Consider the following 26,709-nt stretch of genomic DNA (forward strand, 5'->3'; position numbering starts at 1 on the left):
TTCCATGATGACATCAAAGCTTCCACAAGAATTGTGAATAGCCTTCTTCTTTGTTTTCCATACATATAAAGAAGAATGAAAAAGTTTAACTCAATGCAATGTAAAATACTCGGCAGTGCAGAGTTTTTGGGCTCATTTCTAAATTGGCACCACACCAGTGATGTCACTCTTCAAAACATCTGCCGTGTGCAATAAAACACAATCACAAGGGTCAGTGAATTCTGGATCTTTTTTGATTTTTGCTTCTTTATTATCTTGGGAAGCTCTTTCTGCGACTGTGGCCAGTATATTTTCTCTTAAATATATCTATGCATGCAATTGCATGCAGACAAGAAATAAGGAACCAGCTGAACCTATTTCAATATGGAACAAGATATAATAAAAGTTCAAAGAGTGCCTTAAAATTAAACTAATATTACCTTCTGCACAAAATAGACTATTCTCCCTCTGCCAATTTATTTCAAAGTAATTTATCTCATTAACTTTAATCCCAGAAAGGTTCTATTGATATATGGCAGAGTTATTGGAAATGTTGGCATGTTCTCAAGATCTTTGGTAAAATCCAGATTCATGCAATTGCAGTAGAAATAGTGCTTTTCTTGTTAATTTAATGTGAATTTAATACACATATTTCGAATTGATCCATATAAAGCACTACAGGAATGGAATATGACTGCATCATTGGGCATTATGATGCGGCTTTTTTGCTTTCAGACCCTTTCTTTATAATCCCTAACATAGAATTTGCCTTTTTCACTGCTGCTGCATACAAAGGTAATGTTTTCATTGAGCTGTCCTCCAAGATCTCTTACTTGGTCAGTCACCACAAATTCAGATGCCCTCAATGTATATTTAATGTTACTTTTTTGCCCCAATGTGTAGCACTTTATACTTACATCAAACTAGATTTGTCACGTTGTCAGACAATGATCCAGTTTGGAGAGAATGTTTTAGAGCTCTCCACAAACAAAGCAAATATAAAACTATGTGCTACAAGGATTGCTAGACACAGAGTACAGAAATCATAACCTTTATAGCTATTAAAATAATAATAATTTAACCTACTTAGTATATATTTTTCGAAATAAACAACACATGCAAAATGCAAACCTATTTCTACTTGTTTTTAGTAATTATAAAGACAATTATTAATAATAAAATCAAAAAGAGTCCAATAGCACCTTTAAGACTAACCAATTTTATTGCAGCATAAGCTTTCGAGAATCAAGTTCTCTTCGTCAGATGCATGATCATCATGCATCTGACGAAGAGAACTTGATTCTCGAAAGCTTATGCTGCAATAAAATTGGTTAGTCTTAAAGGTGCTACTGGACTCTTTTTAATTTTGCTACTACAGACTAATACGGCTAACTCCTCTGAATTATTAATAATAGCAATACTTATTACTTAATGTAACTGATTATCTTAACCTTTAAGAGTTAAGAATCTATTGGAGATTCTGACCTATTTTTACTCCTTATGAAGAGAAAGGGAAAAAAAATCTTTATTTCCCCTATATTTACCTTATATTTTACTTTTACTTATATTTTACTTAACTATAACTATAGCAACGTTAACTTTTTGCCAATATTTCATTTTCTCTACCATACAGTCTATTCTACTAATTATCTTTATGTAACTTATTATCTTTCAATTATAAAATATATCAATATCTAATCATTTTCAAAATTACAAGACTAAGACCTCTTATAAATTTTATCCATTATAAGCAAAATATTTTCCCCATTTCTCTTCAGAGTCTTTAACTGGCCTTCTATTTATGTAATCCATCAATTTTGACATCACCACATTTTATCCTTCTAAATTTCCCTGGTTGGGCATTCTCCTTCTTTCCAACAGTATCTGATATTATTCCCAATAACATAGTCTGAGGTTTCATGGCAAAAATCAATTTTTAAAATCTTCTGAATCTCAGCATGTATATCTTTCCACAATTTTAAACTTTTTTTACATGTCCACCACGTTTGAAAGAAAGAACTGCCTGCTTCTTTACACTTCCAACATGATCCTACATATTACTTAACCATTTTAAAAATATCTTTTGGTGTAATGTACCATCTAAAAACATCTTGTACCAATTTTCTCTGAGTGTTTGGCTCACCGTGAATTTTATGTCCTTAGTCCATAAATTTTCCTACCGTTGAAATGTAATTTCTTGTCTAAAAATTTGCATTCATTTTAGCATACAAGTTGTAACTTGTTCTGTTTCTGCATCATATTGAAGTAGGAGTTTGTAAATTTGGCCCAAGATATGATTCTTTTTCTGCATAATTGTCTTCTCAAAATCAGTAAGATCCATCAGTTGGCCTCTGTAATTCTGTTTCTTCATACCCTCTGTGCATCTGACGAAGAGAGCTGTAGTTCTCAAAACCTTCTGCTACAATAAAATTGGTTAGTCTTAAAGGTGCTACTGGACTCTTTACTATTTTGTAATCCTTAAGAGTTTCCTTTAATCTGGAGACCACTTGAAGATATATCAGCCATTGTATTTTCTTTACTTCGTCTCAATTTTTTGGGGTGTTGTGCAGCATGAAATCATGCTGCACAACATGTGCACAACAATAAATATTGTAGCACTACATATGTTAAAGACAATTATAAGAATGTTAACTTTTAAAAAAAGAAACCCAATGAAAACACTGAATTCTATTTTTGCTTTTGTTAAGCCTCCCCACACAGACAAAAATGTGACTTAATACTTCTCTGAGGAAATCAAAACAGTCTGTATTTCTCATAGAAGTATAATAAATTTCTGTCTCCTAAAACTTTTAAGGGCATCCATAAAGCAATGGGATTATGTTTCATCTCTCCAGAGGGTAAAACATAGACATTTTAGAACAATATAACTGCAGAATTTTGGGACGATAGTGCAGATATGAGGCTTTGCGTCTGTATACAGTACACATATATAATGCAACACAACTGAAACCTTAATTTGTACGGTTTTTAGGCCCCAGATATATATCAGAACAAGGCATAATCATTATTCTATTGAAAGAATGCATGTGAAACAGAACTACGGATTTGTCCTCTCAGTTGCATAGTTTGCATATAGAAGTTCCATTGCCCTTAGTCCATTGCTATTATCTTCAGTTAAATGATATTAGGCATTTGGGCTGTACAAGATTTCTGCCAGAGACACTGGAGAATTTCATTCACTCAGAGTAGAACATACTGAAGTAGATGGACCAATGGTCTGACTTCCTGTAAGTCAACTTCATAACTTCAATGATTTTTTATCAGTCTATTAGATGCATGTATTGGTGGGAGGGGGAATGTCTCATTTTTAGTAGACTGTACAGAGACCAAGAATATCTTTAGTTGCTTGATTTTACTGTCTGCAGTAGATGAGATTATTTAATTCTTGAACTGGACAAAAGTAGCCGCAGTAGTGAAGCACATATAGGCATGAAGGAGATCAGCCCAGCACTGTTGTCATGACAAACTTCACCATCAGCATCCATCAAAATAGCACCAATCAGGAGCTTTCTTCACATGTAATTAAGGGCGCTCAGATCAGGTGTGCTTGCCCCTGCAGTACTCAGCATGCTTAATGGTGTATGTTTTCTGTAGCTAGCTCTGGTTGTTAATTTGGTTTATGTTTTCTGTACCAGTTCTACTTTATCCTTCAGCTGCAATGGGATGTTAGCTCTTCAATACTGTTCGGCCCAAAACAAGGAGTCAGCAGGAAGAACACAAAGCATTCTAGAAGAGGAGGGAAATGCATGTCTATAATATGTATTATATCTTGGTAAACAGTAACATTTCTCACAAATATTTAAGAATATTAGTATACAACAAACTGAACATGAGTCAGCAGCAATGGCACCAGGCCAATTTAGCTGTATCAGCAGTAGCATTATATTTCTAGGATTTAGTGAGAACATTCTGCACTACTCTGCGTTAGGGTTGGTGGCTGGATCTCCAGGAATTACAACTGATCTCCAGGTCACAGAGATCAGAATCCTTGGAGAAAATGACTGCTTTGGAGGATGGACTCGATGGAGTTATACCTCTCTGAGGTCCTTCTCCAAACCTCCCATCTCCTGGCTCCGCACCCAAATCTCCAGGAATTTCCCAGTCTGGAGCTGGCAACCCTACTCTATATTTATTTTTATTTGGAACCAAAGTTCTTATTAAATTGTGCCAAAGCCTAAAAAGGGTTCCACTGGGGAGTAATGAAGAATCTGGATGGTGCAGAAAGTAAATCCTGTGATTAAAAAAATGTGGAGAGTGAGTATGATAAAGTGTATTGAATAGAGGTGGGTACATTGGCATTTCTCTGGTATTTAGAAAGAGTAACATTAAAATAATAGATCCTTGCTTGAGGAGATTGTTCTAAAATTTGATTGAAGAAGACTCCAGAGGAAAGGGAAGAGGGAAAGAATATATACAACTGTAGATACAAGTCATATAGATACAAGTAGTGAGGCTGAGTTTTATGAGGGGACAAGGACTTTGGCCAAGGAGAATTTTTGAAAGAGGAGATGATGGTATTTTAGGACATAAATGTAGGCTAAGCATTAAGACAAGTTTTCTAACTCTAAAAGTGGAGACAGTGTACTGTGCTACCAAGGGAACTTCCTTTTTTGAAAATTTCAAGCAATCAAGCGTCTGTTGGGTATTTCATGAATCCTTTGGGTAGTTTCAGATGCTACAAAGAAGTGCCAATAGAGAATGCATATGGTTTATGCATCATCTTTTTAAACTGCTCTTCAAAGTAATATTAAAAGTAAAATTTTAAACTCTTTCTGATCAAGTTCCAAATGCATATGTTGTTCATGCAAACCCTTTTTGGAAATGTACAGATTCCCTTTTTGGAAATTAATTCAGAAGCACAAGAAGAGGATTGTGCTGTTATATACTTCTAGGACAATTTCATTTAAAATCTAGCAAAACTTTTTTAAACATAACGTTGTTGAGTCAGTAAAATATATTGTCACAAACAAACAAAAACCAGCAACAACCGTGCTCTTGGAATTCAGAAAAAAATCATGCCATTATTCTCGCCCAATATAGCAAAGAAAAAAGATAAAAATTCTGTCACTTTGATATAAACAACATTATTCCTGATAAAAGGAAATGGGTCTCTTTTGATGCTATTCTATGGTGAATTTTAGCCACTTTAAAGAACATGGACTATCATTGTTAAGGAAAACAGAAAAAAGAAATTGAAGAAGTGGGTGGAGAAACACCAAAACCAACTTCCTGAGTGTTTAATTGTTGCTTGCCCACTCTATTTCTAAACAAATCCCATTAGCAGTAAAAAACAAACAAACCCAAAACACCCAGAACATTAATCTCGCAGGCAAAATGAGTTTAATTTTCCAGTGTCTGTTTCTTTCTGTATTCTTGCTTCTCTAATGGGCAAATACTATATGCAGACTCTTTTAAATTGACCTCTTATATACTACCTATTATTGTGAAAGTATATGGTAGGGTTTCCAACGTCTTAGTGAGGCCTGAAAATCTCCCAAAATTACAACTGATCTCCAGCCAGTTCCCTTGGAGAAAATGGCTGGTTTGGAGGGTGGACTCTATGGTATTATACACTGTTGAAGGCCCATCCCTCCCCAAACCTCACCCTACATTCCCAGGCTCCATCTCCAAATATCCAGGAATTTCCAAACCTGCAGTTGGCAGCAATATATAATGGAGCAGTATTGAACATTTGTGAAATAATAGTAAAAGGCTATGATATTTTAAAAATAGATAAATGTAAAGCAAATTTACCCAAGAAAAAAATTACTCCCCTTCTAATGTGCAAATTTTGATTTTTAATAGCCACTAGATGCCCCTTGTTTTCCTGTACTCATGTTAGCCACAGAAAATGTGGCCTGTGCTTTTGTTGTATGCATAAAGATGGCAGAAATATGCAGCATTGTTAGGAATGTGTGGTGTTTTTCCTAGGCTAAAGGTCTGCCTTTCCTATCTCATCTGTGGCTGTCTGAAGGTCTTCGAGTCATGATGGAGAAAGCTGCTTTGGTTCACTGTTCCTCCCTCATCCCATCATTGGATACCTAAGTTTTATCTCTTTGTCTCCCTCTGAGCATGACAGAGATAGAATATGGGGAACTGATATGTCCAAGGAGAGAAGGTGGAATATAAACATTTAAAATAAATAAATAGAAAGAACATTTTCTAGTTCTTAGTGTTTTCATCAACTTAAGCCTAATGTGGGTTTCATACATTTCAAAGGTAATGTTTATCTTTTGAGTAAAATCAAAAAGTCCAGTAGCACCTTTAAGACTAACCAATTTTATTTTATTGTAGCATAAGCTTTCGAGAATCAAGTTCTCTTCATCAGATGCCTGATCCGAACTGGTCATTTTTTTTTGACCAGTTCGGATCAGGCATCTGATGAAGAGAACTTGATTCTCGAAAGCTTATGCTACAATAAAATAAAATTGGTTAGTCTTAAAGGTGCTACTGGACTCTTTTTGATTTTGCTACTACAGACTAACACGGCTAACTCCTCTGGATCTTTTGAGTAAGAAGTTCTTGTTTTGTGGCTTTATTTTGCTTAAATTTAACGTAATATTTTTTAACTGTGTGTGCGTGTGCATGTGTGTGTTTAACCAGAGCTCAAGTAGACAAAATGCTGCTGTCCTCCCCTGTTCTTGGCACCCGAGAAGAACATCTACTTGCTACTGCATCTGGATGTGTGTGGTTGCTGACTCTGGGTTGGGAAATACTTGGAGATTTGGACTAAAGGTACCTGGATTAATTCCTGGTGATCATTGACTGGTGATCTGATGGCCTGATGCTAAGAGTGGCAGGGGATCTCTCTATGATGCCTTTTCTTCTTTATATGTCTTGAATGGATTAGGTGGAATCCTGCCTTTTCAGCAGAACCTTGTTTTTTGTCTATGTGATGGCCAGAAGAAAGTTTAATGATACAAAAACAGAGAGGAGAGAAGCTAGTTCTGACACCAAGATAGGCTGTTGGGGACATACATAAATGAGGGGCTTCTTGGCAACACAGTACGATTCCCAATAAAGGTGTGATATTTTGAAAAACATTTATTGCATGCCTTGAAAAAATCATTTTCAAATGAGTTCCATATTGAGCGGCTTTGCCTTGCAGCTGTGAAGGCCTTTGATTTTTCTGACCTCATTATCAGTATGTGTTTGAAGGGTGTGTGATCCATTGCATGTTGAAATGGATGTCTGTCTTGCAAGAGTACAACAGAAATTCCGCATTGAGGCTTTCCATAGAAAAAATGTATCTTTGTAAAGTTCTTTATTAAAAGTTAGTAGGTCTGAGTTTTGAATTGTCCATATTTGGCCCCAGAGGAGTGCATTTGAAGGAAAAAAGTGTACAGATGCACAGCTATTGTGTTGACCCAGCAGTTTGGGAAGCTGGTGCACAGATGTGCCCTCAGTTTGAATCTGGTATGCATTCCCTTGTGGTAGAAATGCAGTGTGCCATTCAGTTGCCATGTAATCTGAGTGGGTTCTTCCTTCCGTCCCATGCCAGTGCCCTATTTGATGGGAGTATGCTTTGCATTAACATCTAGTAGCATCAGTTTATTATGCTCTTTTAAGAGTAATTGAAGACTTGAAGATTGTACTAGTAATCAGTAACTATTCTTGGCAACCGGAAAAATTCAAAGCAGAAAGTTTAGATTAGATTTTTTTTTGTAATTAATGATTCTGCCCCAAAGCTAACACTGAAGAATGCAAAACTTCCAAGTTCACAGTATGATGATCACAGCAATTGAAAGGTACCTTAGTGGGAATGTGGCTCGTTTTCTGTTTGTCTTTAAATGCTTTGTATTTTTGTGAGATATTCTTTGGCATTATGTGGATTTGCACTGTTTCTATTTAAGAATAAGCTTTACAACCTACTATGTGCATGTTCAGGAAATTAATGAGGCAAGGGATTTTAGGAGACAACTGTGGCTAAGTGCTCAGTGGCTTTCCTCCTTGTTTTCATAAGAAAATTAATTTTTTAAAAATATGATTTTTCACCAAATCCAGTACATGACTTGTAGATGTTAACACCTACAGAATTATCTTCACAATATAAAATGGGCGGCAGGTTGCAACAGGAGTCTTTGGGCCTAGATTACATCATAGGGTTCTGTAGCTTGAAGGTAGGAAAAACAAATTCTTTCTGTTGATGCTTACTTTAGTGTCTGTGTAAGGTTCTATGTAAATGAAAAGGTCTATATGTCAAAACCAGACATTTAACCCAGAAAAGCAATAATGTGTATGAAATAGGTTCAAATGTAAACAGGACTAGATCATACCTGGCCCACATCTTTTAAGACTAAGGTCCTGTTTCGGAGATGATAAGAGAGAATTAAGAGCTTCCAGGCACAGATTTGTAGGACACGAGAAGGAGAAGTGTACAAGGCCCATGGAAGGGGTAGAAGCAGGGCTTTTTTTCAGCAGGAACGTGGTGGAACGGAGTTCCGGAACCTCTTGAAAATGGTCACATGGCTGGTGGCCCCGCCCCCTGATCTCCAGACAGAGATGATCTGGAGATCAGGGGGCGGGGCCACCAGCCATGTGACCATTTTCTCTGAGGGCAACCCATTGAGTTCCACCACCTCTTTTCCCAGAAAAAAAGCCCTGGGTAGAAGTAATCCTCAATTCTCCTTTTTCAGTGGCAGCTCTGATATTGCCATACAAGACACTCTGTCAAGGGTAGGGGGACATTGTGTCTTCTGTATAGGATTCTATAGGCTAGATCATACCTGGCCCACATCTTTTAAGACTTCTAAAAGTCACAGTGATTTGAAGATGTGCATCAGTGATCTCACAGCTAATTTAATGAATACTGAAGTCAACAGGTTGATTTTGCCAATGTAAATATTTTTGCATGTTCCCTCCGTGCACACGTACATATTGCAGGACATGTCAGAAGACAGATTTTTCTCTTGACATTGAAGAGAAAAAGCACACAAAATAATGTCATCCTGACCATGTGTCAGCTACTATTCAGGATCAATCAGAAGCAGAGAGCCGTTGAGGTGCAAAACAGTTTGGCTATTTTTCCCCTTGTAAATTATATCTGTTCCAGCATGTCCTGCTGACAGACATTTCTTTGCTTGTAAGAAATGCCTTTTGTGATATTTTTTGAGAATGTTACTGAGAATATATTGTAATTATGGTTCCTTTTCTTACAACAGAATCCAACTTGCAGATCTGCCAACACAGAGCACCAACTTGTTGCACTAAGAAGATGGAAGAAAGCTATCAAGCAGCTGTTCGGAGAGAGAGGATGGAGAACATCCAGACTCTAAATTTTGAACTGAAATATATGATTGTTGGTCACATCACAGCTTTTCAAGGTAGGAATCATAGCTAAAATTATGAAGGAAACTTTTATTATGAAAACAAAATTATAAGAAACATAAGTATAAGAGCTATGATAAGTCAACTGTGGTTCATCTCTGTCCTTCTTGCAATGGTGACCAGCCAGATAATACTTCCAGGAAGGCCATAAGCAGGGCATAAAGACAACAATCCTCCGTGTTTGACCTTTTCATCTGGGATTCAGACACCTGCCTCTAAACATAGAGATTCCATTTAGCTACCGTGGTTAATAGCACAAGATGGGTAGCCGTGTTTGTTTGTAGCAATAGAAAAGAGCAAGAGTCCAGTAGCACCCATAAGACTAACAAATTTTTTGGTAGGGAATTTTGTTAATCTTATAGGTGCTACTGTACTCATGCTCTTTTCTGTGACTAATAGCCGTTGATAAACCTATCCTCAATGTAGTAAAGACAATAAAATCTGTTGTTTGTGTGTTTTACAAGTTCAGCATCACATTTTTAGTCTGTTATCCTCCTCATGCAGAGATATTTGAGTTTTAGAACATGAAATTAAGTGTTCTTACATTCAAATGTAAATGAATTACAAACAATACGCCTTCCATATTCTCCTGTTTTGAAAGATCATGAGAATGTAGCATAAGTTCATTTTTAACATATTATAGAGATGGGCACGAACTGAAATACGAACCAAAGTTCGTCATGAACTGGGTTCATGAACTAGCGGTTTGTTGGAGGGCATTTCTGACGACCGGTGATGAACTGCTATGATTTTTAGACTGGTTTGTTTGGTTCATTTTTTGGTTCGTCACTGCAGACAGTGTGGCACTAATCAATCAGTTTCCTAGGCGCTGGAGGGGGGGTTTTCTGCAGACCTTCTGATGCCCCAGAAGTGATGTTTTCACAAACCAAACGGACCTGTTTGCGAACTGGGCAATTTCATGCAAGTTTGTGGGTCGTGAAACGCAACGAACCACGAACTGCAATGAACTGCCATTTTCCTGGTGGATAAATGGATACTTGCTAAATATCTGAACAGATACTTCCTTGTCCTGTAAGTTATGCACTGTATTGTTATGCTAAACAGGGGTTGTTATATAAGTGGTATATTTAAAAGCAGTGGGTGTTGTGGTTAGAGTATCAGACTAGGGAGCCCCAGGTTCAAATCCCTGATTGCCCACAATGCTTTTCGGATGATCTTGAGCTAGCACCTGTCAGTCTAGTTTACCTCCCAGGGTTATTGTTAAGGCATAATGGAGGAAGAGAGAATAATATATTCTGCCCTAAGCTTCTTTCATGAAGGCCAGAATAAAAAAAATATGGATAAAACCTGAAACTAAGATGTATTGCAGTGTTGGTTTCCCTCCATTTGAGCAAACAGGCCTAAAATATTGTGATATTTTGATAAATTTTGAGTTGTTGAATTTTTGGGGAACTCAGTGGTAGAGCACATGCTTTGCATTTATAAGGTCTGAGATTCAATTGCTATTATCTTAAATGGTTACATTTGGGGAAAAAACCCTAGGGAGCCACTGTCAGGCAGAGTACAATACTGAATTAAATGGATCAATGGCCTGACTTGTTACTAGGCCTCTATGTATGCCCAAACTAGCAATGCTTTGGCATGTATGGACTTCAGATGCTGTCTAGGCACATAGTTCCAAAGCATGAGAGCAAATGCTTTCCCTCATATTTGTTCCCAGTGTTGTATGTTTTCATAACTTTGGATGGTAGAAATTTCTTTTTGCTGTTAAGTATTTAAACTGCTTAGAGATAGGAGAGGGGAGTGGAATAGCAATTTGTTTCATTTCACAAAAACCTTTGATGAAAACTGTCTTTTTTAGTATCCCACATAGCTTGAAAATCTGGCACCGAATCACATTTGAGCCCTCTGCTGTGCCAAAGGGGAAATATGGAGCCATTGTTGAATGACAGTGAGTTATTCAAGTGATCTTTCAGCATCATTATAGAATAAAGCAAAGGTCAGAATAGATTAACCTGTCAGACCCTGAGGTCAGTCAAGCAGCTTTATTGCTTGACTGAGTGAAATCCATCATTAGACATTTCAAAGTAGCTTGAATTTACAAGCATTTTCTAGAAATGGCCATCTAAATTATTGAATTGTAAATGGTTATAAACTGGCTTTGTCCACCTGAGGTGAGAACATGCCAGAATTTCAGCTTTGCCTTCTTAAAGCCTCAAAGGTTCATTTGTTCAGTTCGTTTGTATGAGGTTTCAAAAGGCTTCCTAAATCCTTTCTTCAGACGACGCTATATAAACATTCTGTTGCTCAAGCAGGGGTGCCTTGGTTCTCTCTGCCTTTGGGTTTCCTTATTGTTGTGTCACATCATTATACCATTAAAGGCTGCATGCCTCAAACTACTGTGCTGTGGACATAAGCCCCATTAGCTTTCTCATGAGGCTTCTGCTGGTGGGGCCATTGAAGACTGGACGGAATATCAAATAGGCAATTCAGAATCTGAACAATATGCTGGATCTTCAGCAACAAATAAGCCACTCTTAGTTTTTTAATTGTAAATTCTATGTAATATTAATTTCATTGAAAATATTGCATTTCAGCACTTTCATGTCTCCTCTAATTTTTTTATTCAGTGGTTTGGCTACTTTCTGAATAGCCCTGCTACCTGAGAAAATTTCAGAATTTTTTTGGGTTTAATTTGTAGCTGCTGAATTCAGGGTTTTAACAGAATTATATTCTGGCATTGAGGCTGAGAAAAATCTATGTTATGAGAGGGATGAAGAGACCCAGATTCAAATCCTCACTTAGCTGTGAAGGTGAGCTCAAGTCAATCACACAGTCCCGGCCTAACCTACCTCACATAATTGTTGTGATGATGAAATGAAGTTGAGAACCATATATGGTGCAGTTAGCTGCTTAGATGAAGCATGTAGTAAAAAGTACATTCGATAGATACACAGAAGAATGAGCACCATGTGCTTCAATCTCCATGTTACCAAAATGGGGGAGGCCGTTTACATCTGTCATGTACTGTAAGTACTGCTATTGCCAGGAAGGACATTTCTGTGGCTCTTAGAGTTGCTGACCTCCAGGTGGTACCTGCAGTTCTCCTGGAATTAAAATTACAGATATCAGTTTCCCTGCAGAAAATGGCAGTGGAGGATGGGCTGTATGGTATCACATATCTGCTGAGTTGACTGCATTCCCAAATTATTCCCTCTCTGGGTTCCATTCCCAAATTTTCAAGAAGTTCCCAATGTGGAGTTGTCAACTCCCTAGGAGAAATGTCTTATTGAAACTTTTCAGCAAAAAAATCCTTTCTGTCAGCTTTCACAGCCCTACCTGTCAAGTTGGCAACCCTTGCTGTCAAGCAGCCAATATGATCTGAGGCAAAGACATTAGAGATGTTGAGTGAAGTGCAAGGGAAAGCCCATTTACTCCATTCACTCACAGCAATATTACCACAGGGAGGGAAAACCACCCTTCATATCCCATAGCTCAGACTCCTTTCTTGTATTCCTGTTATCTGAACAGCTGAAGTTTAAGAAAGAAAGAACAGTTTAAGAAAGACTTCAGGTTTGTAGTATGTGTAGAATCATATCTGGGTTACAAAGATGTTGCATAAGCAGAAGTCAGATCCAGACAGTTGCCTCTTTTCCCCTGAAGAATTCTCTGTAGCTCACTTCTGCAAATAGTCCAACTCCCCTTTTACTAGGGGACTTTCAGCCAGTCAAGTATTTCCTGCATCTCATGAAGGTCACTTCAGTCAGAGCTGGCTTCACAACCCTAGACATTGGATGTATGTATTGAAAAGTCTGGAGCCCAGCTTTTACTTTTCTGTAGTCAGTGGTGGTTCTCTAAGATGATCTTAAAAACTCCCTCCTCCCCAAAGGAGTGATACCTGACAGGGTTGTATGAATATGTTGGGGGTATTTTTTTCATTGTCAGAAAGGCCATTTTCACCCTTCCTATCTTCTCTGGGAAATTTCCTGTTTTCATTTGTTTCTTCTGTGCAGCTGATACAAAACAGGGATCAGTTTTAACTGCAGTATTTCTATGTAATACTGTTGTGGGGGCGGGGGGGATGATGGCAGTTTCATCTCAAGTATGGAGAAACTATAAAAAGAATTTTCTAACTTAACCAGAAGTTATCATGAAATTTGGTAACCTCCCTGTACCATAGTCCTGTAACAAAGATTTCAGATACATTTTCAATTACCTTTCCCCAATCATTTTGCAGAGGTCAGATAAAAGCAGGGACTAAGTATCTTCTGGAACTGACACAAGACCCAGTTTGAGTCTAATGATGAGGTGGGTTTCCTTTTAGCATCAGATTTTGAAAAGTTTTACACTTTAGGTTTAAAAAAATCATTTCCAACTACCTATCTTAAACCCTTGGGTACAGTATAGTAGATATCTAGATAAAGAAACAGCTCATTGTCTGAAATAGTTAGAACATTCCTCTTACTAAGCCCCCGTGTCATTCACCGAAAAATTAAAATTGAAACCTTGCCCAAGATTTTGAAAGTAAATGTTACTTTGACACTGAGATGTTCACTAGTGCATAACCTTGACATAATCTGGCTATTCCTGTTGAAGCCAATCTGAGCCCCATGCTTAGCATTTTAAGAATTCCATCTTAACTAAACAAAGAAATAGATATCCTTCTCTCTGCGGGATGCCAAGGTCTTATGTAATTAATCATGCTTGCATAATAAGTTTATTCTTGCAATATTCTTCTATCCCATGGAAATGAATGAGTGTTTTATAAGGACTGGGCTGTGAGCTTGTTGATTGAAAGTCTTTAGTACCAGTTTGAACTTTAAAGTACGGTGTGATTGCCAGCAGACCACTATTAAAATGGTTTGACATACACTTCTTTGAAGAATGGGGACCTACAAACACCTTTTTAAAATATTTTGACTGTGAAAACTTAGTTTCTAAACTGTATTTTAAAGGTTATTTTCAACAGTTTTGCCATTTGGGCTGAAGCAGAACCATTTTAACAGCTGCCAGTGTTGCATATAATGATTAGTGTATAAGGCTAGATTAAATTCATCACATCTGTGCACAGATATTGTTGTTCTTGGATTAAGGCCCATTTTATACATGTGGTTGGATTTAGTGCTGCTGCTGCTTTCTTCGTTTTCTACAAAAATTTGCAATATTAACACAAAGCCATTTCTGGGGCAAACAATAAATCAATGGGATTCTAAAAACATATTTTTAGATTCATTTTGCTTTTACTTGTTGCTGTCCTTCGTGTTCTTGGTAGATAGAACAAGATTTAAATTAAAGTACAGTTGAAATTGCTCCCACATATTTAGCCTACCATTCTCTTGAAAATAGCAGTTGTATATGCTTAGAGGCCAAGGCAAGCAGAGATGACCGTTCTATTCTTGCACATCTTTAGAGCACTTGCTGTGCTCTAAAGCACAAATCACTCTTTCCCCTGCCTGGCCTTCCCTCATGTGTCTGCTGAGTTACTCCTTACTCTCTTCCCACCACCTTATTCTCACCTTCTTGGGCTCTGAGTCAGACAGTCAGGAACTAGAATAGCAGTATTTTCTAATTGCTCCAAATGTTAACCATTTTCCATTTGGATTATATTGTTTACAATATCACACAAAGCAGCTTCAAATAAAAATACATAATAGGGAGTTGGATCCATCAAATGGTGAAAAAAGGAAGGGAGGAGGTATCCTTTCACCTTCAAAAAAGGCTATGCGGGGAATTGTGGGTCCTGTAGGATAAAAGCTATGTGGGACTGGGGCTGTAGTAAAGAATTGGGCAGGACTGAGTGAAAAGGCTGGCTGGATCCAACCCATGAACGCTAACTATTATTATAAAAAAAGGCCTGCCATAATGAAATTCATAAATACCATTACTAAAAGGCACAAAACCATCAATGCAATAGTGATGTCATAAAAACAAACAGAACAAAGAATATTATCACAGCATTACAATATTAAAGTAGCAGAGAGGGGGAAAGTAGGAGGAACAACTGATTAACATCTTTGCTGAGGACTGATTATTTTCTCTCCCTTATTCAGATACCCTTTAAAGCTTCCTTGTGGCCAGAGGCACAAACCCTTGGGTGCCAATTGAGGGACAAGAGCCTCTGAGCTTCTGGCTCACTTCCTGTGTCTTCAAACAAGCCAAGCAATATGACCAGTAACTACATCTTGGGCAGGTCCTAGGGGTTTTTCCCCCTCTTGTACGCTGGTTAATTTATATGGTGTACAACCTATTGTAAGCACCTTTGGGTCACTGCAGGGGGAAAAAGCAGTGTATAAATATGTAAGTAACTAAATAAATATATTGGAACCAGAAATAATATTTAACTGATAAGATCTTTGAAAAGAATGGTCTCATTCTGCAGTCCAGAGCTAAAACAGGGCGAAATACACAGCAAGAAAAAGCAGAGCCAAGACATGACTGAAATGACAGCTACAAAACCCAAAATCAGCAACCACCAGCACAAAGCTTATGAAAAGAGAAATGTTTGCCCTTGATGTCTAAAACCTGGCAGGACTGGTACCAGGGGAAACTGTTAGAGGGAGGGTCTGCTTTCCCTTGGTCTTCACTCACCACACTGAAGATGATGGGAGCATGCAGAACAGGGCTAATGTCAGCTGCTGGGCAAGTTTGTACGGAACAAGTCAGTCCATTCAGTACCCTGATCCCCAATCACTTAGGGCTTTATAGATAATAACCAATGCTTTGAGTTTTGTCTAGAAGTAAATATAATGTAGCGCCTATGCATCTGTTTTCAAACAAAGTTATTCTCTTTCTTTAGATTAGTTGCTCTTCCACTGCACATCACTGCTGGGTCCTATGAACAGTTTTCTAGGCTTCACTGGACTAGTGTGCAGTGTCAGTATTCTTTGTGGAGGAAGAGTCCACAAAAGGAAGTAACGTTTTTAATTGGGTTCAAATAGTACACATGTGGAAACTAAAAATTGCTGTTGGAAGCAGTGCCGAGGGTGTGATAATAAACCTTTGTTGCTCACAGATATGAAAGAAAAGCCACCTTCCAGACAATTGGAATGAAGTGGTAACAGGTGCTGCATGTGAAACCAAAGAGAGCTGGCTCTACTCCTGTCATTTTTATGTGGAGGGTAATTTGAGGTAATGAGAATACAAATGATGGCAATTTATTCATTCTCTTGCTGTTTTCTCTGGAGATGGGCAGGGCATGGTTCTTTCTAATCCATCCCAGGCTTCAGTCAGGGAATTAGCAGGTATTAGGGATGTAAGGAAATAGTTTGTTTTAAGCTCAGCTGTTAGAAACAAATTGGATTTTCATTGGTACACATCTCCTCTTTTCCATTTAATGGAAGGAGGAAAAGTGAGTTTCCTAGCAATGACTGAAATGTTATGGGATAAAACGCAAAATGTCAAAAACAGTAGCGTAACTTTCAAAGGGCAAAGCATTCTGCTCTTCCTAGCTTAATGATTCTTTGAAGTTTTGTAATGAGTGATGCATCCTCACTGCAAAATTCTCCAGCAAGCAAACGCAAGAGGTCATGCTGCTTTCTGGCGCTCCATGTTGTATAGATGCCTCTGCACACCTTAAGATGGAATCCAGAAGAACAAACTGTGTATGTAGATGGGCCACATTCTGTTGAGGGCTGGATTTGAAGCAGTTTTGTTGAAGAAGATAATTTTTGACACTTTCATACATTGGCATGAGCACTGACCCAGGCTGTAGTGTGAATCATGACTGCTAATAATAATAGCATTTATAGAACACTTTCAGCTTTGAAGAGCTTCAGAAGATGGGCCATGGATCAGTTGTAGAGTATCTGCTTTGCATGCTAAAAATCCTTGGTTCCATCCCAGCAACTCTAGTTAAAAGGATCAGTTAGCAGATTATATGAAAGACCTCACTGTAAGTTGCTGGAGAACCTCTGCCAGTTAGAAGTGACAGCACTGACTGAGATTGATAGACTAATGATCTGATTCAGTTTAAAGCAGCTTCATGTTTATATGTTCACATGCATTATATTGTAAGCCTTATAACAGCCGTGTAAGGTAGGGCAGTACTTGATCCTTTGATACAATAGAGGGTTGCTATTGGAGACTTTACTTTATTTGGTATTTAGCCCACCCTCCCCGCAAGCAGGCTCAGGATGGGGTACAACATCCATAAAATACATAATTATAGAAATACAATTAAAATCATATTATAAAATCATAAATCAGATGGCCTGTTGCACATTCCTGCCCTCAAATTCAAAGAGGGAGACACCCGGATGGACAGAATGTCATTGAATAGGAGAAGGCGACGGGAAGCTCAATGATAGTCCTAATACTGGCCTCAGCTATATGCCCGGTGGGACTTCTCCATCTTGCAGGCCTGCTGAAATGATACCAGAACTTGGTGAGCCTGAGTGTCTTCAGACAGAGTTCCACCAGGTTGGGGCCAGGATCGAAAAAGCCCTGGCCCTGGTTGAGGCCAAACAAGCCTCCCTGGGGCCAGGGATCACCAACAAGTTCTTATCTGCTTAACGAAGTGCTCTCCGGGGTACATACAGGGAGAGATGGTCCCTCAGGTATGCTGGTCTCAGTTGGTTTAGGGCTTTAAAGGTCAACACCAACACCTTGAAACAGACCTGGAACTCCACGGGAAGCCAGTGAAGCTGCTGCAAAACTGGTGTAATATGTGACCTGAATGGAACATCCATCAGGACCTGGACAGCAGTATTCTGGACCCGGTGTAGTTTCTTGGTCAGACCCAAGGGTAGCCCTGCGTAGAGGGAATTACAGTAATCTAGCCTAGAGGTGACCGTTGCATGGATCACTGTGGTTAGGTCCTGGACTGAAAGATAGGGGGCAAGTTGCCTAGCCTGCCATAGTTGGAAAAAAGCAGTCTGGGCCGCAGACGTGACCTGAGCCTCCATAGATAAGGAGGATTCCAGGATCATGCCAAGACTCCTGACTGACGAGACAGGCACCAACGGGGCCCCCTCAATGGCTGGAAGATAAATCCCCGTATCCTGCAGCCCACGGCCCAAATACAGGACTTCCGTCTTCGCAGGGTTCAGCTTCAGTCTGCTCTGCTTCACCCAACCAGATACCGCCTCCAAGGCTCTCAACAGGATGTCCAGCTGACTTCAGGTCAGCTGCCCATCAACAGATATAACTGGGTGTCATCTGCATACTGGTGACAACCCAGTCTGAAACTCCATACCAACTGGGCGAGGGGACGCATATAAAGGTTGAACAACAGGGGAAAGAGTATCACTCCCTGCAGGACGCCGCACACCAATGGCTGGCATGTGGACACTCTCTCCCCCAGTGCTACCTTCTGTCCCCGACCGTGGAGAAAGGAGACAAGCCACTGCAAGGCTGTCCCTCGAATCTCCACATTGGCGAGGCAGTGGGCCAACCACTCACGGTCGACCGTGTCAAATGCGCTGAGAGATCTATCAATATCAGCAGTGCCGACCCGCCTTGATTCAGGTGTCTGCGGAGATCGTCCATGAGGGTGACCAACACTGTCTCCGTCCTGTGGTCTGGACGGAAGCCGGACTGGTATGGGTCCAGGACAGAAGTTTCTTCCAGGAAAACCTGCAGCTGCTCGACCACCACCTGCTCAATGACCTTTCCCAGGAATGGGAGGTTCAATACTGGGCGGTAACTGGATGGGTTGGCGGGGTCCAAAGATGGCTTTTTAAAAAGAGTCCTCACCACGGCTTCCTTTAATGCCCCGGGAAAAACCCCAGAGCTTAAAGATGTATTAATAATATCCTCCAGTTGGGCCCCCAACCTATTGATGCTGGCTTTCACCAGCCATGACGGGCAGCGGTCCAGGGAGCACATGGTGGGCTTAACCAGCTGCAGGATCCTGTCCACCTCATCCCGGGAAACCAGACTGAAGTGATCTAAGGTTGAACCAGAAGACGGCCAAGGGGCCTCCAGTTCCCTTACTGTATCAACCGTGGCTGGCAGATCGTGGCGGAGAGACAAGATTTTATCTGCAAAAAAGCTCCCCAAAGCCTCACAGCTAATAGCAGAATTTCTATTTTGGCAGTCTCCCTGAGAGAGGGAGACCAAGGACCGAACAACCTGAAACAATTTTGCTGGGCATGAGCTTGCAGATGCTATGGAGGCGCCAAAGTATTCCCTCTTTGTCGCCTTCACAGCCACCTCATAGGTCTTCATAAATGCTCTATAAGATGATCTTGTCTCTTCCCCACAGGTCCGTCACCACACTTGCTCTAGACCAGCCATCTTCCATGAGGAAATTGCCTTGTGGGTTGGTGCAATCTTATGATACATGTTTTTCAATCACTATGTAAAAAGCCTTTAGGAGAAATCAATTGTAACTATGTAACTGTATGTCATTAATATGTCGACGACACTCCAAACCCCTGGTGATACACTAGAGATTGTTGTTGTTATTGTTATTGTTATTATTTATTACATTTCTAACTCACCCTTCCCACAAGCAGGCTCAGGGTGAGGTACAGCAGTTATAAAAATATAATACAAATATTAAAACAATTCATAAAACAACAGTTCATCATAAAATCAACAACAGATAATAACTGTCCCAAGATGGGGTCAATTCCAGATTTCTGCCCATCAACATACAGGGGGAGAAGTGGACAGATAATGTACTGCACCCCATACGTGGGTCAGCAGATGAATGGGCACTACATAGCTGCATGCTGTACCCATACGTTGGGCAGCCAGCCGGTGGACAGTGTATAACCCCACACTTAGTGGGAGGCTGGTGGGAGGCTCAGTGAGGATCTCATGCTGGCCTCAACCATATGCCTGGTGGAACATCTCCGTCTTACAGGCCCGCCGAAATGATAGAAGATTCTGATGGGCCCAGGTGTCCTCAGACAGAGAGTTCCACCACATTGGGGCCAGGACTGAAAAGGCCCTGGCCCTGGTCGAGGCCAACCGAGGTTCTAAATCACTACCTGGCAGCTGTGGTCAGTTGGCTGGAAGCAAACACAAGATGGAACACAAGTGAAGACAAGATGGAAGTGATGCTGGCTGTGAAGGTAGAGATATTGAAGGACATTGTGCTCCTCACTTTCAGTGGAGTTCAACTGACCCTTGCAGACTCCGTTAAGAGTCTTGGGGTTATACTGGATCTAGCGCTAATGCTAGAAAAGCAAGTTAATGCAGCTCCATAAATGGATTCTATTTGGTGTAGTCCAGAAAATGGCCCCTTACCTTGACATGGCTGATCTGGCCACCTGGATCCATGGCATGGTAATGTTGAGACATAGCTACTATAATATACTGTACATAGTTCTCTCCTCAAAGTCAACTTAGGGACTCCTGTTGGAGCACAATGCCACAGCTTGATTATTATCAGGAGCTAGCAAGAGCATAAATATTACTCCCATTCTGGAGTCATTCCATTGGCTACACATAATTTACCAGGCTCAATTCAAGGTATTGGTATTCACATACAAAGCCCTTCATGGCCTTGGTCCTTCATATCTGCAGGACTGCCTCTCCCTGTTCTCCACCCTGGCAGCTTCACTCATTTGAACAGGACCTTCTTCAGGTACCACCCTGCAAATGCGCAAAATCAACAGCTGCCTGTACATGTGCATTCTTTATAGTGGTTCCCACCTTTTGCAATGGCCTGCATGAAGTGGTTCGGAAAACTCCCATGCTGCTAGCTTTCTGCAAACTGCACAAAACTAAATAATTCAGACGGGCTTTCTTACTGTATGGAAACAGTTCAGAGAGCTGTGGTGGTACAGGGATAAGGATTGTAGTGCACTGAGCACTGTGCACTGTGCACTATCTGTTGCTGTAAGTAAATATGCTCCTACTGGATAGTGCCTTACTGTTTAATATGTCATATCAAACTGCTTATGTTTTGTTTCAGCATTGTTTTCAGCTCTGTATTGGATTTCTGCTTATTTTCAAATTTCTGCTCTCCTTACCATATTGTATTGTTTATTGAATGTCTCAGCTGTTGATCCATATTGAGTTATACTATGTAATCCATCTTGAGTCTAGAGGTGGAACCACATGAGAAGCACAGGTGCATGTCGGATCCTGCAAGGATCCCTGGGAAATGCAATTTTTTTTTTAAAAAAAAAACAGCCGCTCAATGTGATTCTCAGCCAGGGAGAATCGCAACTGGAGGGACTCTCTCTCTCAAAAATCTTCTGGGGGTGAGGAATGACATAACAAGAGGCAGGAAAAAAGCTCAGTTGTTTTGTTTTTTAATATAATTTTTATTGGATTGGTTAACATACAATTAACATTATAACAGTTACATTTTCCTTCGTTTCCCATGGTTATATGCTTCCCACCCCTCCCCCTTTTCTGTGTTGACTTCCAACAGCATTCCAGCCCCCTGTTTTCTAATCTTATTTCTAAATCCTAGTTGTCATTTTTTATTACTGGTAAAGATCTAAACTATATCTTATCTTATTTAATAACTTTCAAAAGACCATAATTGTCCTTTAACATCCCATTTTTTCTCTAAATATTTTCTCATTTCCCCCCAATCCTCAAAGTATCCCTTTGGATCTTGATCCCTCAGTTTTCTTGTTAATTTGTCCATTTCCGCCATGTACAACAATTTTTGTGTCCATTCTTCAATTTCTGGTATTTCTTCTCTCTTCCAATATTGTGCATATAACGTTCTTGCCGCTATCATATAATACAATAATACTCTGTCTTTTCTATTAACATCCTCTAAATGCAAGGATAATAATAACATTTCTAGATTCTTAACAACATTGTATTGGAGTATTGAAGACATTTCAGCACATATTTTAGACCAAAAGTCTCTAGCCTTGCCCCAAGTCCACCACATATGGAATAGAGAACCTTCATGCTCCTTACATTTCCAACACTTGTTAGATAGCTGTTTGTTCGCAATGGCTAACTTCTTTGGTGTTAAGTACCATCTATATATCATTTTATAGCCATTTTCTTTAATACTGGTACAAGTTGAAATTTTTAGTGTATATTTCCACAATTGCTCCCAAGCTTCCATCATAATTTCATTATTACAATTTATCACCCACTTTACAATTTGAACTTTCACTGTCTCATCTTCGGTATACCATTTTAATAACAATTTATACATTTTAGAAATTGCTTTGTTATTATCCCCCAGCAAAAGTTCTTCTAACTCTGAATTTTTAATTCTAAAACCTGTCCTCCTTTGATCTGACTCAAATAAATCTTTGATCTGTCGGTATTGTAGCCAGCCATATTTGAATGGTAATTCCTCATTTGACCTCAGTTTTAACTCATTATTTTCTATTTCTATAAGCTCTTTAAAGGTAAGCCATTCTTTTTCTTTATACTCTAAGTTCGGGTTGATTACTTCATCTGGAACAATCCATAGTGGTTTCTCTTGATCAATGAACTTTTTATATTTTAGCCAGGTTAGAAATAAATTCCTTCTCAAATAGTGGTGCTGGAACTTTGCTCAGGTGTTTTGTGAGCGAGAGAGAAACCCAGTCCCATTCTTCTCCCAGCAGGGAATTGTAATACGGATTCCCTCCCCATCTCTGAGCTCCTGAAGGAAAACCGAAGTGAGTGGATTTTTGAAAGAGAGAATCTCTCCAGTCGAGCGGCTGTTCTTTGTAAGAAAATCCACTTGGCTCAGTTTTCCTCCAGGAGCTTGGAGAGAGGGGAGAGTAAGACTACCACTCCCAGGGAAGCTTGCACAATCCAATCCGTGCTCTTCACATGTAATTCGTCTCATGGGTTTCCACTCTAAGTGAGAAATGTGGACTATAAATAACATAAACAAATAAAAAATTTAAAGAATCTCCATCTTCCATAAGGGAAATAATGAGATTGTTTGCCTAAGGACACTGTGGTAGAGATGTGTTTTGAACCAGAGATATCCCAGACCAAGATCACTGTTCATTCTTTTAACCATTAAACTGCACAACTTTCAGATTTGCAACAGATTAATATGGATTACTTGGTGCAACTGCAGCACTCAATGACATTCGTTTTGTATTTTTAAAACCTGGCTCAGAAAAATATCTGAGATAAACAGACAAGAGTTGATTAGGCATGTTGATTTGCAATGACATGTTTAAAGCCAAACAGGCTTTGATTGAAAATATCCATCCTGGTTTGTAGTTAATTACCAAATGAGGTTCAAGTTCAGTGCTGGTGAATGGATTGCCTCCAAAATCAATGAGCTATTAAAAGACTGAAATATCTCAGCTGTGGTTTTCATTACTTGCTGGGTGGTGATAGAGAGTTAAAGCTGCTGTTTGAAAATAGGCTATCATGATTCCTAAATGCTAGAGCCCTTAGTCAGAGAGCTGGTTACTGCCTGCCTTTCCACGTGTGTAATGGTACTAAGTATAGTTGTTCTCCTTATTGACCTATTGAGCATAAGGCTAGCCTGAGGCCTTTGGCACAAATGCCTACCTCACACAGAGGAGTGCAACCAAAGCGCTCATACCAGCCTTCTGGACACCGTTTGTACCTATTTGAATGTTTTCATGTCAGTCTTGGTTTTAGATTAGAAGAAATTCATATTGAAGGTGTATTAACAAGCACATAATTCTTCTGATCTTGTCACGGCACTGCTTCTCTATGTTAGGTTTTAGTTATGGGACCAAACTTGCTAGTCATTCCCATGACAAAAATCATAAAGTGGGAAGGCTTTAAGCTTAACTATGTGGGTGCAACCACGTTGCAGTTTTTGTTGTGAGAATGACTTTCTGAGACATCAAAGACGCAGTGCCAAAATGTTGCCATTCCTAAGTGCCCACTCCTTTTAATCTGTTCCTTTTTACCTCCTCCCACCAGCTGTTTGAGCACATGTGATGCTGGTTTTCAATTACTCTGCAGAGAGTTGGTTAGGAGAGAATTCTGCCAGGCAACTGCTACATTCAGAATTTAGGCTATTAGGCTCATTTGGACTCACACAAGGTCTCTTTTTGCTGAAACTCCGGTGGGGTGGGAATCCCACCATGCATGTCTCCTAGACATTCAGAGTTTACCCCTTGATTTTAGATTTTTATGGGTGCTCTTTTTAGGCTAAGGGAATGAAGTCTTCACTTTTAAAAAAAGCCCAATTAGAGCTCCTTATGATTTAGCTTTGATGGACTTACACACTGATTTGTCCCCAGTAGATACATTGCTGTTGTTAAGAAGCAGTTCTAGCTGCCGGGATCTCACTCCCAAGTAATATTGCGGGGGCAGCTTGAGGGGGCCAGGACTAGGAGCACGTCAGAAAAAAGCACAGACAAAGCAGGTGGAGTTAACAGGCCTCAACTGTATTGGTTACATCTTAACCAGCTGTAATTGGTTACAGCTTTATTATTTATTATTGTTTATTAATTGGATTTATAGTCCGCTCACCATGCAAGTGGGCTCAGAGAGGATTACAACCAGAACATAAAGATAAAGCACAATAAAAATATCAATAAATAATCATTAAAACAGCAGTGCACATTTTGCAATGACCCTCTGACATCAACAACTGCATAGGGCATGGATCACCAGCAAAAGAGACAACGTGTCCACAATGTTGTTATCAGTCCCTGTTAGGTGACATGCCAAAAATGATACGTTATCAGACAAGCAAGCCAAGACCAGCCTGCGCACGAGATGCCCAGTCCACGAGGACTGCCTGTTTCTTTTTTGAAAGTTTTTTTTATTTTTTTATTACCTACATTAACTAACAATACAGAGGGAAAGAAGGGGGGCAGGGGAAGGAAAGAAAAAAAAACAGCAACATATAACAACATTACACTACAAATAATGCTTTCCCTTCATACTGCCATTATTGAAAAATTAAAACTTTGTAAGATATTGATGGAGTGGTTGACCTTGCAAAATACAGATTACAATCCAAATTAAGTCTTCCTCCCCCCCCCCCCCCGGGCCTCGGACGCAGTTCTCTCTGAGCAACTGCAACCGCAGTGCTCGTTCCCTCCCCCCCCCCTTCAGACTTCAAATCCTTTTCTTCTTGCTTGGTGTCTTGCTGAAATTCTTGATTTTTGTCCTCAAAATCCCTTAGTTGATCTTCTGATGTTATCTTGTAAGCTTGATCTTTGTAACTAAACCAGATACCGAGGACTGCCTGTTAATAACCCAGTCCACTGACTGGTTGTCTCATCAGAAGCTGACCCATCAGTCTTGAAGCTTCTTTTCCCAGGATCGGAAGGAGCTCAAGGAACATGAGGTCCTACTGCAAGTTGGACTGAATCCATGACTTGGGGCACTGTTGGGCACACCACCTCCCCTGGAGGAAGATCCAAAACCCCACCCTCTTGGCAGCATCAGAGTGCACCTGCAACTCTGCCCCTGTTTCCCACACTTCCTGCCAAAGGGAGACCCCCATTGTACCCATTCAGAAAGGAGAGCCATACTCTGAGGTCCTCCCTGATGCTGTTAGAAATCCAGATGTGATGGTGTGGGACTCTGGCCCCCGCTGTCAGTCTGATGAGGTGGGCACTGAAAGCTCTCCATTGTGAGATCACCTGGCAGGTGAAATTAAAAATGCCCCATCAGGGATTGAACCTCCCTGAGAGACAGGGTGTTGTCACAGTGACCACAGAATGCATATAATATGTGTGTCCCACTGTCTCCTGATAGTAATTGAGTTGTAGTGTTCTGTATCAGAACACTTAGGATCATGTTCCCTAATAGCAATGACTGAAACATTTAATTTAATATGGCTTCTTCGTTCACCAAAATATGTAAGGGTCCAATGCGATAAAACAAACACTTGCTTCTGTCTTTTGTATATTTGTGTTCATTATCTGCTGAAACAGCAAAGACAGAAACCTTATAAATAAACCTAATTTGAATGAGGAAACTTAAATTGGGAGGTCTGCAATAAATTATTAGATTCATAAGGCCATTGTGAGACACAGACCCTTTGAATGTCAGTGGTTGTACCCTGTGGTATTTGCAGGTGTGAAACTTCGGGGGAGAAAATGTTGGCAACAGAGCAGCATTCCTGTAGATGCATTAAGTGCTATGTTCAAAGATACACATTTTAATCAAAGTGAATCACCAATCAAATACTTGTTAACAGAATTTCCTGAAAGGCAATTTTAAAAAGCTACACAGCTGGGCTGTCCCACTGCAACATCCAGCAGTTCTTTGACTTTTTCATGCACCTGCTGTATCCTTTTCCCACTGCTGCAGGATAGGTCTTAAAGGGCTTCCTTTTCCTGCAGGCAAAATTGCTTGCAAAATGATTTTTTTCAACTGGGTGAACATGGTTCAGAGAAGAATCTGGAACATATGGAGAGGTATTGCTTTACCCTATACATGGGGAAAAATGGTTTGGCACCTGTGGCAGGGATTCTATGGTCTCAGCACGGAACTGATTGATCAATTAGTATATTACAAGTGGGAGGCCCACAAGGACTTGCAGGGTGCATCTTCCCCACCATGTTGTCTTTCCCATCCTTACCTCCCATAGCCTCTCCC

The 26,709-nt window shown here is 39.8% G+C and overlaps 1 protein-coding gene across 2 annotated transcripts in view; it reads left to right on the forward strand.

Moving 5' to 3' along the window:
* LOC129331697 (glypican-5-like) overlaps positions 1-26,709 on the forward strand; it is a 622,271-nt gene that overhangs the window by 39,898 nt on the left and 555,664 nt on the right. For both annotated transcript variants that reach the window (XM_054982130.1, XM_054982131.1), the window contains exon 2: positions 9,162-9,323. In XM_054982130.1, coding sequence (XP_054838105.1) covers positions 9,162-9,323 — 162 coding nt within the window. The remainder of the gene's footprint in view (positions 1-9,161; positions 9,324-26,709) is intronic.

Source organism: Eublepharis macularius, chromosome 6, assembly GCF_028583425.1.
Source record: "Eublepharis macularius isolate TG4126 chromosome 6, MPM_Emac_v1.0, whole genome shotgun sequence".
NCBI classification, from domain to species: domain Eukaryota; kingdom Metazoa; phylum Chordata; class Lepidosauria; order Squamata; family Eublepharidae; genus Eublepharis; species Eublepharis macularius.